The following is a 15405-nucleotide window of genomic DNA, read 5'->3' as shown; positions in this document are numbered from 1 at the left end:
CTTGTGCGCAAATCCGAAAAATCCGAATCCATTCGCTATAAATGGCGGTCGTCTGGCTGCGGCTTTCATTTTTGGTCCCTGTCCCTGCCCCTGCTCAAACCCTTGGTCTCGGGTCATTGTCGGCCACCGAAATGGCTCAGGACCCTCCTCATCCCCTCCGCAATTCTCCTTTCAGCTGCTTATGACTCGTCTGGGTCGCGTGTTTTGTTTGGCCCGTGGCACGTACTCGCAGGAGTCTCACACTGGAAGGAAATACTCTGTTTAATAACAGGAAGATATATATATAGGGATATGGTACTTAAAACATGTAACATTAGTTAGACATTTATATTTATTTTATCTATGAGTTATTCTTGGTCTTTTTACACTATACACAGACTACCTCTGTTCATTAGGAACATAGTTCTCTATCGAGATATCATAAGTCTTTATATTTTTAGAGATACAATAATATTTGTAACTGAACTCTAAATTAAGTCAAATATTTGTTGTTTTAATTCGTAACAAATAAATTCGGACCCAATAATTTCTTATAAAACTCTCAGTGTGGCATATTGTTTTTTTTTGCCAGCCCGTTTTCCGACTATTTCCTCTGGTTGTCTTTGAGCTGAGTGCGCTTTTAGCGCGGCATCCGCTTTGGCTACGCCCATCGAAAATTATGAAATACTTGCACCGAATCAAAGATATAATAATAATAAAGCAAAAAAATCATAAAAAAAAAGATTTGCAAGTCAATTTGTCAAGCACTAAGAGAGATTTGCCGGCTCGTCCCTTGTCCTCGTCATTAGCGCCAAAGTCACGATTCGACTTTATTGAAAGCACTTTAATTTAATGTGCGTGGATTTTGCTTTTCACATTGCTGCTCCTTTTGCCCTTATTCCATTTTTTTTTAACATTATTTTGCATAATCCTTTGGTGTATGAAGTTTGCTTCTTCTGCTGTTGCTGTTTTCTCTTCTTTCTTTTTCCGGCTGCAGCACGGGGCGTATACGTAACGTGTAATTTCATTGCATTTGCATGTTTTATAAGACAGGCCGCTCCATCCCCTTTTCTCTAACATAATCTAACCTGTTTCCATGTTTGTTTCACCCACACTCTCTGAATGCAATATATCTTTTAAGGGATTTTTGCACTGTTTTCATTTTGCCAGCTCAAGCAAAGTTTTATTGACAGTAAACGTGGGCGATACGAAACTAAAAGTTTTTCCCTGCTCTGGGGATTTCTCTGCCGTGCGTTTTGTGGGCCACACATGCCAAAGAGGCTGAGATTCATAAAACAAAAGCGAGGAGCGCTTCAAAAATCGAAAACATTTTGTTTGCAAGTGTTTAAAGCCGAACTTTTACACGTGTCCAGCATGCGAGTATTCGAGTCTCGTGTGATTGTGTGCCAACAACAAAACGCCTTGCATTAGGAGCTCTTGAGAGCATTTCTCGCATTTGCTTATTGTTGGCCACATATAACTTTATTTGAATTGGCTAAAAACTTTGCAACACGTGTTACGGCATGTGCCCGGAGCATCGAGTTAGCCATTTTTCGAGAGTATAACTTCGCTTAGATTGGGCCATAAGTGGCAGCAGTTTAGTCAAGTTGGATTTTGATATTAAAAGAGTACTCTGTGCATATCTGTGGCGTATGTACTGAGAAAACTATTCCCCTGAATTCCCACAAAATTTAAGAGAAATTCTGACCAAAAAAACCTATCTCAGCAGCTGAAATATGTCAAGAAGCATGTAATTAAAAACCACTAACGAGCTCAATCCTAGTCAGCCGTAGCTGTCAAACCATCTGAAACATCTAATTAGGCTGCACCGTGAAATTCAGAGAGATGGGGTGAACTGGTGACAAAAGAGGCCAAAACTATGCTGACAAAGATGGGAGTTCATTAGGCGACGTAAACAGACTTTTTAGCCAACGTTTTCGATTCACTGTCACAGTCGGCAACGCTGCGTATGCGTAATTTATGTTGCAGGTGTTTGCTGAACAGCCACACGAAATGCTCATGCGGCAAACTAAATGCAAAAACCATTTTAATTAGCACGAACATCATTGTAACTCGTTAACGCTAGCGGCAGACCTGGTAGCTAAAAAGGAGGTAAAATGATCCAAGATAACATACCACCCCTCGATCCACCCATCGACATGTAGCCGAAGAAAAACAACTACATGCGCAGCCAGCAAAAAGGAGTCGAACATGGCCAACCGTAGTTAAGTAGAGATGACTCATCTAGTGATGGAAAGGCTCAAGTTTATTTTTTTTTTAATAAAGTAGGTATATTATTAAATTAAGAGCTTATTAAGCCAATATAAAGTATTACACTTATATTTTAAAATATAATAGATTAAGTAAATTTATTAATTTCCAAACTGGTCCTGGATGAAGGGTGTGAGTCTTGATAAGACATCCTTAATATTTCCCGTCGCTGTTAACATTCGGACCTGGAATCAAGGAGTAAGCGAATTCAGAGCTTTTTGCATTTTCCACATATTTTTCTGGAGCACCGGACAGGCTGCTGATGAAGAGATAATATTGTGATCACGTTCAGCAACCTGCTGAAATGCAAATACTTACGTTTGCTCCCTTGCCAGTCGAACCGTGTATGTAATGCGAGTCGCGCTAATGAAACGTTCATTAATCATACGCCACTTGGCAGCGGTCGGATATATTTTGGATATGGGGCCAGGTATCAGGCTAGTTAGCAAATCCGGCTACGTAACCGGGAATGCGCCTTCAAATCTGACAATGCCAAGTGCCAACTGCCAACACGAAGCACACACGGAGGCCAAAGGGCCGACAGTTCTGGAAGTTCGTTGCTGCACCAAGAGAATTTTAACATATTAATTAAAATCGTTTAAATATTACTCGACTTGGGTTTGATTTACACACTAAGGTTTCGCAATATTATTAACTTGTTCCTCCAAAAATAATTAGTATACTGAAATCAAACAAATTTCACAGCACTTGCTGTTACTTTCTTATAATAACATTAGGGCACTTATGTTTACTTACATGTACTTATACTACTTGCTAAAAATTATTTTTGTATGCTCTTTTTTATTCATTTATTCATTTAAGAGAGTAAATATTTAAGTGCTTTTCATGAATCATATTTGTATTTTTTCTAGTGTACTCGACAGTGCTACGTGTGTATCTGTGGGCATTAGTGTGAGTGTCCCAGGTAGTTAGTTAATTAATATTCCCGTTGCCGCACGTTTCATGTTTGCATTAATTTGGCAGGTAACTTGTCAACATTGTTGTTGCTGCCGCTGTTGGCCCTTTTGGCCTGATGAGGATGTCGGTGATGGCGGGCTTTGTCTAACAAGCTGCACACAGATACACTTACACGGTAAGGCCAGGATAGACACACACAGATACAGACACACCCACACACAGGCCGTCGGGGAAGCACGCGCACACGCTTGCCGAGCTACCAAATGTATGTTCTTGGCTTGTAATTAGCAAAGATCGAAGTGATTTAATTACTTGGGCAAACTTTTAACATTGTCTACATGGCATACAAAAACTTGGCTGCATAATCAGCCCGAGACGTTTGCCGAGCTGTTATCGATATCACTGGATATTAAGTCCTGTTTACCCGGCTTTTAATCAGTTGCGGTATTCTTATCATCGCTGCGAAATGAATGTAATTAGAGTTTGGCAATTGCCGTCGTCAGCGCTCTAATAAGCCTCTAATTAAGCACTTGGCCGGGCTTAGACTTTCCACAAGTATTTTAGGGTGGTAAAAGTTCGTCTCCAGGGAGCAAAAATCCCGATAAATGTATACATTTTCCATATCCCATTTTGTTCAAGAGTAATTTTATGCCAGAGCTATCCCCCAAATAATCCATTGTTTTTGCTTTCAATTTGGGTAAATTAGCAATGTATGATGTGAAACTTGATTTGATTTGAAAAATCATAGCATTTCCTTTCATGGGCCTTTCAATCACCTTATTGAAATTCGAATGGAGCCTTTTTGACAGCTCTTTGAAAAGATTTTGCAACATGAGAGGGGCACGGGCGCAGTAACAGACTCCCACCCATACAAACACAGGCTAATCAGGCTTATTTGTTCTGTCTGTGTCAGCTGGCCTGACTTTTTGCCAAGCTGACTTTTATTAAAAGCGACAAAAGCCCAGCTAACGATTGCGCATACGCCGCGTTTCCCGCACCTACCCCAAAAACCGAATTCAAACACAACTCTGTTAGCGAATGTTACGCCGTGCTTTGCGGCTTCGCATATACAAGTAATCTAATTAGTTTTATGCTAATTAGCACGCGGCTTTAATTTAATAAATTATTATAGCGCATTATTTGGCCAAAACTACACTCAACTAGAGCGGGGAAGCGGGGGCGGTCATGGGAATGTTTACGGCTGGACTGATTTGCGTTGTCATTTCGCAAATCGCTGGGCAAAGCCAAAGATTAGGTTAGTTAAAGCGGTTTAAAGCCCAAATAAACTGACATCAAGCTTCATTTCTAGATATTTAAATTAAAGTTTGTGTCAAAGGAAAACTTTAGTTTTGATTTAACTAATTAAGCAACTCATTTGGTACACAAACAATTTTTTAATTTAATTTGATTTAATTGTAAATTATTTAAGTTTATTTAAGTTTTAAAATTTGGAACCTAAGTTGTATTGCTTTCGCAGAATGGTTATTTCGGCAATTAATTAAATTGTCAAAGAACAACGTTGTTATTGTTTTAATGAAACAAGAAATTTAGCTTTCAACAATACTAGTAAATTTAATTAAAACATTGGCTTGGCTTTTAGTTATTATTACATGTGCGCAATTCAATAAACTGATCAAGCTGTAAAGACGGCAAATGGACGTTAAGCTTTGAACTTCTAAAAGGAACACAATCTATAGTTTGTAGGCCTGCCGCATCATCAGGTCAAAATATGCATCATTATCGATCGAGGCGCTGATCGTGGCGTAGTAGTTGATGAACTCCTCCCTGGTCACAACTCCATCCGGATTCGGAGCACCTTCCTCGAAGTTTTTCAGGAAGCCCGTGAATATCTCAGCCTCAGTCATCTCGCCACTCAAGTACTTCGGATGATCGCGCACCGAGTAAACGTTCTTCAAATCGGCAACCGTGATTTGGCCATCTCCGTTGGCATCCATCTTGTCAAAGGCCTTTTCGATGATGCTGATACGGGAATTATTCATAGGTGGCTGTAAAATATATTGATATATATTGATACGATTTTTTTACCAATACATTTCAAGTGTATTTACCCGAAGCTTTACCAGAAATTCAGTCATATTAATGTTGCCACTTCCGTCTGTGTCGAAGCTGTGAAAACATATTTTAAAATATTTATTGTATGAAGGTATTATTAATTTTAAAAGGGGCAGATTACAGCATTGCATAATTATAAGCCCTTATTTATGTTATGAAAAGGCATAACGAAGCTCGAACCGTGTCAGCCTGAAATACCTATTTATAACTTAAATTTTAAATTCACATTTACCAACCTGGTGAACATATCCTCGATTTCGGAATCACTCAGCTCCAGACCGATATCTGTGACTCCTTTTTTGAACTCCTCGGCACTGAGAGTCTTGCTGCCATCATCGTCCATCACCCGAAATGCTCTGGAAAATGGGAAAAGAGAAGAGTGCAGTGAGGACCGCAAAAATAATTCCCAATATGAATGGCAAAATGAAAATATATTCCTATTATTGCCACGGGACAAAGCGAGTCGGATAAGAATATGCCATTGATAGATACTCGGAAGAGTGGGCGGCTGGGGGATGGGAACTCATTCAGCTATGCATTCGATGCATTGAATTTTCCGGCTGGCAAACAAACAAATTGCATAAATACAAATGAAAATGCGCGCTCACGAGGACGAGGCCAATAGGCGCAGCCACCATCCGACCGACAAGCCAACCAGCAAACAAATGCACACACCGTACATATGTTGCAGAAGCGAGGATTTTGTACAAAATGTCTATATATTCAAAGCGGGAAATTGTTAGCAGACAGCCGGCCGGGAAAAACAGGTGGAGGCGATGGGCGGTGGGCGGTGGGTGGTAGGCAGTGGGCGGTACAGGTGGCAGCGGTTTGCTGCTGGCAGCTCAAATTGAAATAAAAACTAACAGTGGGCTGATGTGGCTGAGGGGTAAAGTTGAAAGGGGGTGAGGCAGGTCGCAGCACTTTATATAGGTGCCAGCTGAAAATTTGTTGAGTGGTTTCACATTATCAATTTATACAATCCTCAATTAATTGTAAGTTAACTAAGTACCCTAAAGATTGTAAAATACATATCTTTAAATTTCATTTATCCACAAATTAATTGAATTACCATATCTGATTTATATCAAATAATTTATCATAGATCAAAGATTAGAGCAAGTTTAGCCTTATCTTAGATATGACTAATAAAATAGCTAAAATCATAATTTATTGGCTTTTTTCTTTGAGTGTGGCTTTACTCGACAGCAACTACAGAAATCCAATTATGTTTGTTTGCATTCAGTCAGCGATTTTTGCCACTCCCACTCAGCCTCCGCTTCAGTCTTCCAGCGAGCGTCATAGTTATAGTTTTTTCTATTTTCCCTTTTTTTTCCTACCAGGCCTGCACACACTTGAAAGCGCTTTCGAGAATGTTAGTTCAACATGCACTCGAACTCTCGGCATGCTCGTATTTACATGCGCCTTGCTGAGCCCAAACTTAACATCATCATCAGCAGTAGCTTCAGCAAAAAAAGCCGGCAAAGTTTCAGTTTCATTTGCCATATTTTCCTGTCGGGAATCGACCATCTTCACCTACCCTTCCTTTGGCCATATGTTTACGAGCTCGTCACTTGTCGGACCCTCAACGATTTCATCTTTTTAATACTACCCCATCCAGTGATGTTGCGCTTCACAAGAGGCTTATCTGCATCCCAAGCGAAAAAAGGCAGATTTTTGATCATATAGCTTACACTTGTACACATCAAACCGAAAATGAAGTCAAAATTCTAAATACACTAGGATGGTGTCAATAAATACATTTTCTTCAACCTTTTATAAATTATTACTGACAAGTCTAATCCATTTTCTCGCACCAATTATTTTTATTTAATAAATATTCCTATTTAAATAGGTCTATATTTGTAATTGTAACAAGCCTCTTTCATTTTAATTTGTGTATTTTATTTTATTTTTGCTCGATAAATGTTGTGTTAAATATTTTATGTACTTTTAATCAAGAAAAACATAAAGTCTCCTTCATTTATTTTATTATCTGTCAATGGTAATTTCATAACAAAGCACTTTCTCCATAGTTCTCTTTTCAAATTAGTCTTATGATACGGATTAAGTTAGTTCACACATAATAACAATCATTTTAAATTTTCTATTGATATTCGTTTTGCAGGATACATTTGTATTAAATATTTAGGGGATCTGTGGCTTCTCTACTCTCGAACCACAAAAATAAAAAGTAAGTAGACAAGAAACAAATAGAAAGCAATCCAGCGCATGAAGCTCTCGGTAACACACACAACTGGACCACCAATAGGCAAACATGCAGCCTCACCTAAGCCTATTTCCCTGATTCCCTGGAAGAAGGGTTTGTATCCATAACCAACTCACCTGGACAAACCCAAGATGCCGGTGGCCCCGCGACTGAAGCACTGCAGGCGCAATTTGTAAATTGGATCCTTGTCCAGGCCGTTGGCCAACTCGCGCCTGGCCAGATTCTTCAGGGCGGCCTCCTTGGTGTAGGCGTTCTCACGATGCATCTACGGAAAGTAAATAAACATATTCAAATCAAACCATAGTGCCAAACGAACAATTTCCTTTGATTTCCTTTGCTTAAGTAGAATCAAAGGATTGTCCTCAGGCTGTTTTGTATTACTAAGAAAGAAAGATTGGAGGTGAGAAATGTTTTTTGAGGGAATCAGTTTCCATTTTTTAGAAATAATTTTCACTTTAAATATTAAAATATAAGGCTTACAATAGTGGTGGTTTTTTATACAGTTAAGGAATACGAAATAAAATTATGCATTGGGTCTTTCGCTCTGGCTTATTTAAAATATCTTAATTGTTCAATAAATATGATAAAAGTTGATATTATCTTTTTATTATGAATATTGTAATCTAAAAAGCTATATTTATTATTGTTGTGGTTCAGTTAGAACATTACCTGAACATTGTGTGTAATGGGAAAAAATATTTATCGTTCCTTTATTTACTCTTGTATGGGTTTAATTACCATTTCATTTTACTTTTGCTTATTGTGGCGAGCTTAAGTTTATAATCTGTCAATTGCCCCCGGGCGATTACCAAGAATTTGTTTGATATTTAATTTTTGTGTTTATGTTGCTACAATAATTTTCGGCTCGGCAAATACTTTTGTGGACTGGAAAATTCGATGGGCGTTGGTTGCCAAGCTGCGACAGTCATAGCCGAGGGCTATTACACCCGGAATTGATTTACTTTAGCTCAAAGGCGCCTAATTACACCAGAAGGTGGGTGCACGAAGCCGATGTCTACTGTCTCTAGGAAACCAAAACAAGCTTTGTAATTTACCAAGTTGATTTACATTTTAAATGAATGTTGCCAAATATGACTTGTCAGTCACTTATGGCGCACTCAGTACACGCTTCAATGCATTGAAAGGCTTGGCAGCTATTCTCTACCTTAATTGCCGATCTAAATCAAACAAAAACTTGTTCAATTAAAAGACGCTCCAACAACAGAGTTTAAATAAAGTCTTTGAAATGAGCTGAAAAGAATTTATGTAGAGGTTGCTTTTACCCAATGCAAAAGCAAAGGCACCATAAGAAATTGTTCATACTAAAAAAATATCTTAAATATGGCAATTAATAAAAGTAATTGGTCAGCAATGTCATTTAAAGGTATTCGTTAATTTTCTTTTTGTTTCTTTTGAAATTACTGTATTGGTGATGGCTCTTACATATGGAAGGAAATTCATTTCATTTTATATTTATCAATATATCTAGATAAACAATAAGAGGATAAATATAAAAAATGTATTTCATTGCCATTTCTAAACTGCCAATGTTAACTTTATGATTGCATATTTTTTAACCTACATTTTTTGAACTAATAGTTTTCTTGCAGTGAGGCTTCTCCACCCCTTTGCCTTCATACGAATGAACAGATAGTCGAGCGGTGGGGTTAAAACCTGACCAGGTGGCAGTTAGCTTAATGAACTGTGACGACTCGAGGTCCGACTAGTTTGATTAGCACTTAATTTGGTCGGCGAGGGTAAGTGTGTGCAATCACCTCAAACTTCCACGCATCAGTTCGCAATTATTAGTTTCATATGGATGTATGTATATGCCTTTAAAACATTTGCACACCGGCATTGAATTGTAGCACGCGGGAATTTAAGTATCATTTATTAAGTTAATCCAGAAATATTTTTGCTTTCGGAAAAATTAAACTATGTATTACAATGATAGTTTGTTAACTATTTTAATAAGGAAATTTTGTTGAACCTTTTAACTTTAAAAGGATATATTTGATTTTGAAGAAAGAATTAAAATTATCGATATATAGTTTATTTTCAGAACATTCTTGACCTGCAACTGTTATTTCCTAATTGGATTTGATTTATGTAGTCATCGCCAGTAAGAAAATAAACAGACCCTGAATAGTCAAATGTTTGTCTTTCAAATCAATAACATTGATTTGTTTACTCAAAGAACAACGAAAATACAGAATTTCAGGGCAACCTTGAAGCCTTCGACCTAGGAAATTACATCGATTTATGTGATTTGAATAACTGACATGTTGGCCTGAGTAAACAAGCTCAAAAAGCTTTTATTTCCATTTTTTTATATGTACATATATAATTATATATCCGTTGGGAGTCCCATTCCTGATGACCCCGTTAGATAGTATGTTAGACAGGCACGACTAATGCGGCGTGAGTAATGAACGGTGCTCTAATTAGCAGCCCCAGGTGGCACTTTAGTGTCCTTAAATGCCACACGCCATTCGGTCACAGGTCACTGAGAAAAAGTCAACATATAATTCAAATACTTCCATGAACCAAATAAAGTTTTAAATTCCACTGAGATGTAAAACGTAGGCTTTCAGAAAAGTATTTTATAAGAGAAGTATTTTTAATTTTAAATTTTTTGGCTTGATGAAAAAAGAGCGTTACAAAAACATAATCTAGGTCTTGTCAATCAAGTCCCAGACCATAAATTAATATTATTGTTTTAATATTTTGGAACTCTGCGAGGAAGAATAAAATTATGTCAGACGAATTTCTTATTACACAAAATTAACTAGTTAAAAATGTGTTCAGAAATATTTATGCAAAGAAGGGTTTTGGGATCAGGAATTTATTTTGAAAACAAGATAATTTTAGATAACGAATTTTATACTCCATGATATAATTTACTTCACCTTAACAGTAAAAGTAATAATAAATGTTATAGTTTGGATTCTTAGGCAACTGTAAAACTCCAAAGCTTTCTTAAAATGGGAAGTCCCGAGTCTTGGCAACAAATGTTGCCGGGCAACAAATGCACCTTCAATGGCAAACTGCAGCATCCTTGCCGGAAGTCAAGGTCGTCCATACTATCGATTTCGCCCGGGCTGACTGCCCATCCTACATAATATAGCGCATACGCCACGTATGCAAAAAGTGAAATGCCAGCTAACGAGTAGAAAAAATAGAAAGCCGAAAGGAAGAGATGCTAACGAACTGCGATAGAACATGAAAAATAAATTATGGCTTTATTGAGGGTAAGGGTAAACAAAAAGACGATTTAACACGTCAGCAGGACGCTGAGTGCGACAGGGATAATGGCGACACACACAGGATACAGGGGACTCACAGGACAACGGCAGAAGACCTCCAGCAAATAAAGCAAATAGGTCACGTTCAAACACAACATCGATTAACCATAAATTGCGAGTTAAGCAAAAGGCAGCAAGGACAACGTTAAAAGCCGGCAGAAGAACTCCGGGATCGGGCTGAATTTGAGCCTGATTTGTGCGTGTCTTTATGACACAGAGCACCAGATTCTGAAACTGTTGCGGATATGTGTACCAAATAAAGAGATGCGTTGACGTGCCGCTTGTTTCGCTAACAAGCAAAGTATCGGCCACTGCCAACGCCAGCTGTCTCTCCAAAATGTTGAAAAAAATATAGGAAAAAGAAAGTACAGGAGCCAGCTCAGCAAAAGGAGCGACATGTGTACATATGTGCGAGAACTTTCACCATAATTAACAGACACGTCGATTATTTCTTTGCCACACTTTTTACCTTTCCCGGCAGTTGCTGACACTCAGTGTCTATTATTATTTTATTCCAGTTTCAACAGTTTCAACTTTTACAATGCACAATGCCGCAGCAATACGGAGTTTTCCACGCACGTGTCGCGAGTGCGGAGCGTTGGCAACGAATGAGGAAAAGCCACCACCACCGGGGCAACCACTCAACCATTGCAGCTGTGGATAGTTTCCGAGCCCACACCCACACACCCGTCGCCATGAGCGGCGTCCTTACCCAACTAACAAATACACCGAAAAATTTAAGAGTGCTATAGCTACCAAAATGTATCGAAATGTTTTGATATATAGCATAAGAATTATTGTAATTTATAATAAAGTTCCAAATGATTACTAATCTGTTTCCATTTTAAATCAGATAAAGAACTTTTCCCTTCACGTATCTATATAAAATATTAATTTTTTAATTCAAAATAATTTTGAATTACTATGTGGAACTAAAATTATAATAAATGGTAAACTTTAATAAATATTACAAATTAAATGTATTTATTTTCAGTTTGTTGAATGCGTTAAATATTTTGTTTAAATATATATATATTATATTTTTTATCATTATTATTATTTTTTCTATTAGGTGTTGTCATGTTAGGGATAGAAATATTAATTAAAACAATTATTTACCTTTTTTAGTGTTATAGCTTCCTTATTTATTTATTTCAGAATTTTATTCATCGATTTTCAAGGTGCCCTTATTCTCAGTGCACTGTAAGGAAAGCTTAGCAACCTACTTATTTTGCTGCCAATCGCCGGATGCATAGATACATTTTTACGCGAGCTTTTGTGGCTTGTCGCACTTTGTTTAGGTACATTTTTTTTAGTTCCCTTTTTTCCGTTTATTATTGGGGTGCTCACCTTTTTGGAAAAATGGGAAGGCGGCTGGTGTATCACATTTTTATGACGCGACACGGCATAATCATTACCGCTTTTGGTGGTGTCGAAGTGCATAAAATTTATGCGCTCATATCATGCTTTCCATTTTGCTAAATTGATGTGCGCTTTATGAGTTGTACTTTTTATTTGTTGGATACTCTTCGGAAATTTATAATAATTTAGTTACAACAAATACTTTAATTTTGCGATATATAATTTAATGCATAAATCTTGAAAAATAGATAATCATTTAACAAACTATGAAACTAAAACTATGAAACTAAAATCAGTTGAAAACTACCTTCTTTATAAATTATTAATTGTGATATTATTTATCTCAAAATATACCCTTTGCCAGATGTAAAAAAAATTAAATTAATTTATGTTTTTATTTTCATTTCTGGAATTAATAAATAACCCCTAGGGCAATCGATTTTTATTTTTTGCTTATTATTTGTTTATTTGATTTGTTACATAAATATTTGTTTGGACCAACCCAGCGCTGCCAGTGGCTAACTAGAAAACATGACAGATAAGTCTATAAAAAAGTGAAAAAAGGACAACAAAAAATGATGAAATTATAATTTTACTCACTTTATTTGTAAATAGAGTAATTTTATGATAATTATGAATACAGATCAGCGAGAAACATAATCCATTTCTCTACGATTTCCAACAAGTGCTAGATGAAAATGATTTTCACTAGTTGGGGGAATATCTCTTAGCAAAATTGTATATTCAAGTCCAACACTCCCGTTTGCATTTTACTAAGGCATTTCTTAAAATTGAAAAAATATTTCTCCACGTTCTATTATCTCTGTTGTCAGCGCTCTGGTCGCATTTCTCATTTGGGGTAATGAATCGGTTGTTGCTCTTATGCTCGTGGGTTTATAAGTAAGAAAGATTGCCGCATCATGTGGGGGAGATTTGCGCCACCATGTTGGCCAACCGCTGGCTGTCATCAGCCGGCCCCCTCCCCCTTGAGAGCCCCACACTTCTTGGCCATAATATTTTGTCAGTGGCATTTTGCGTGCATGTGTGCATGGCTCGCTGCTTTTTACTGTCAACTACATTTTGTCAAATTACTTATGCAAATCTTTCAACTTTTACAAGCGCGTCGTTGCCACGACATCAGCGAGACTTCCAGCACCTTTTTTCATACCCTCCCATTTTTTTTTGTTGATAACAAGGGCAGCGTAAAAAGCTCGTTTACGGATGCTGCTCAAGTTATTTTCCCCGAGAAAAATTACACTCAAAGCCTGACATGAACTGGCTCTGATGCCCCCAGATCCTGAGATGCTGCTCATATCACGCACAGTCACACACATAGTCAGGTATTGGGGGCGTGTCCGCTCTCGGGGGCGTACTGCCCATTCATAGCCGTGGGCGTGGCTCTCCTGCCGGAGTTCCCTTCCCCAGGATAGTCTACTAAAAACCTATTTTGAATACCGCGTCACGGCAACAAAGTGTTGGCCAAGCATCTCAGGTATTAGACAAACAAAGTTGCCAGCCATCGGGCTAAAAAAGGTGGTGTGAGAGACTACTTGTCGCTTCTGCAGGTCCTGGATAGAGACTGAGAGAAAAAATTTCACCTTACAACTGAACAAAAATTGTTAATTTAAACATATAAATGAGCTTCTTGTTTAGGATAACAATTCAACCACAATTTTGGACCATACTATTTTTATACCCGTTACTCGTAGAGTAAAAGGGTATATTGTATTCGTGCAAAAGTATGTAACAGGTAGAAGGAAGCGTTTCCGACCCTATAAAGTATATATATTCTTGATCAGGGTCACTAGCCGAGTCGATATAGCCATGTCCGTCTGTCCGTCTGTCTGTCTGTCTGTCCGTATGAACGCTGAGATCTCGGAAACTATAAAAGCTAGAAGATTGGCATTTTGCATGCAGATTCTAGGAGTTCCTACGCAGCGCAAGTTTGTTTCAAAAAGGTGCCACGCCCCCTTTAACGCCCACAATCGCTTATATACGATTTTAAAAATTTAAATATTTCGAAAAAGTAAAAATGCAGTTTTATTGTGTTTATCAATACCTATCGAAATGTAGAAGAAATTTTTCAAATCGGACCATTCGTTAAAAAGTTATGCGTGATCAAAGTTTATATCTCCATCTCCCTCCCACTCCCTTTACCAGAGTAACGGGTATCTGATAGTCGGGGCACCCGACTATAGCGTTCTCTCTTGTTTGGTATGAATAATATCTTATTTGCTTGATGATTTTAGTATATACTTTAAAAACTGTTTAAAGTTGAATATAAAAATTGGAATTATTCGTTTAACTATTTACTAACAAATATTTTCCACAGTGTCCACCTCTTTCTTTCGACCAAGGCAAGAGCTTTATGCGCTTATAAAATAAATAAAATTTATGCTGCGACGCATTATTGCCATGTCCTTTGTCCTTCGTCCTGCTTTCTGAAGCCATTCACTTCACACTGCGCTGTTGTTGTATTTAAAAGATGACAAATCGTCGTCAGGTGGGAATTGAGGGGCGGAGAAACTTCGTCAGTGAAACTCATTTTGTGGCACTGATAAATTTGTCGTCTATAAAAATGCTCCTGCAAATTTTAGATGCCCTCGAAATGCAGAGTGGCTTGGTTCTGTGTAGCAAGAATACAAAAATAGACATTATCTTATATATTTTTTAATAACCAATAATAGTGATTAAGGCTCGAATACAACTGTGATTTTAATAAAAAGTTGTATTTTAATTCGATTTAATAAAAACTTAAAACATAAATTTGAGAACTGGAAACATGCCGGAACTTTAATCTAATATTATTTTAATAGTTAATACCAAAACAATCGTACTGGTACATTTTAATAGTTATGTCTGATAAACTAAAAATCTAAATTTTGTATCCTTAATTTAAAGTTTTAATTTTTTTAATAACTCCTAGGTAAGAAGAACAACGCGCTTCCATTGGACATTTTTTTTAAATTCATCATTACATTTTTGCAGACCACTTCAATTGTATTTTAACGATTCGGACTAAAGACCAAACGTTATGACCCACGGTATGCATAAGTACTGTATCCAGAACCTTGCCATTTTCGCCCTGCTTATGATAAATACTTTGCCTTTGTCTGTACCTGGCCACTTGAATCCGACAATGCTGATGATGATGAGGATGCTGATGGTGGAAGGCAGGTGGACGAAAAATGGACGGAGGGCGGTCCAGCTCGACTCAGTCCATTATTTATGAGTGTGTTGACATGGAATTATTCTTAGGGTCTATTGTGG

The 15405-nt window shown here is 37.5% G+C and overlaps 1 protein-coding gene across 1 annotated transcript; it reads right to left on the bottom strand.

Moving 5' to 3' along the window:
* Positions 1–4682: 4682 nt before the first annotated feature.
* On the bottom strand, positions 4683–11366 carry LOC108037857 (calcyphosin-like protein). Its single transcript, XM_017114516.2, has 5 exons — positions 11243–11366; positions 7585–7733; positions 5478–5597; positions 5238–5295; positions 4683–5174 (listed from the first exon to the last, which is right to left on the bottom strand). Exons 2-5 carry the CDS (start codon positions 7731–7733, stop codon positions 4860–4862), a joined length of 642 nt encoding a protein of 213 aa, XP_016970005.2. The 5' UTR covers positions 11243–11366; the 3' UTR covers positions 4683–4859.
* Positions 11367–15405: the final 4039 nt, after the last annotated feature.

This window comes from Drosophila rhopaloa, unplaced genomic scaffold (genome assembly GCF_018152115.1).
Source record: "Drosophila rhopaloa isolate 14029-0021.01 unplaced genomic scaffold, ASM1815211v1 contig_178, whole genome shotgun sequence".
Lineage (NCBI taxonomy): Eukaryota > Metazoa > Arthropoda > Insecta > Diptera > Drosophilidae > Drosophila > Drosophila rhopaloa.
This window is presented reverse-complemented; position numbering and strand designations above follow the sequence as displayed.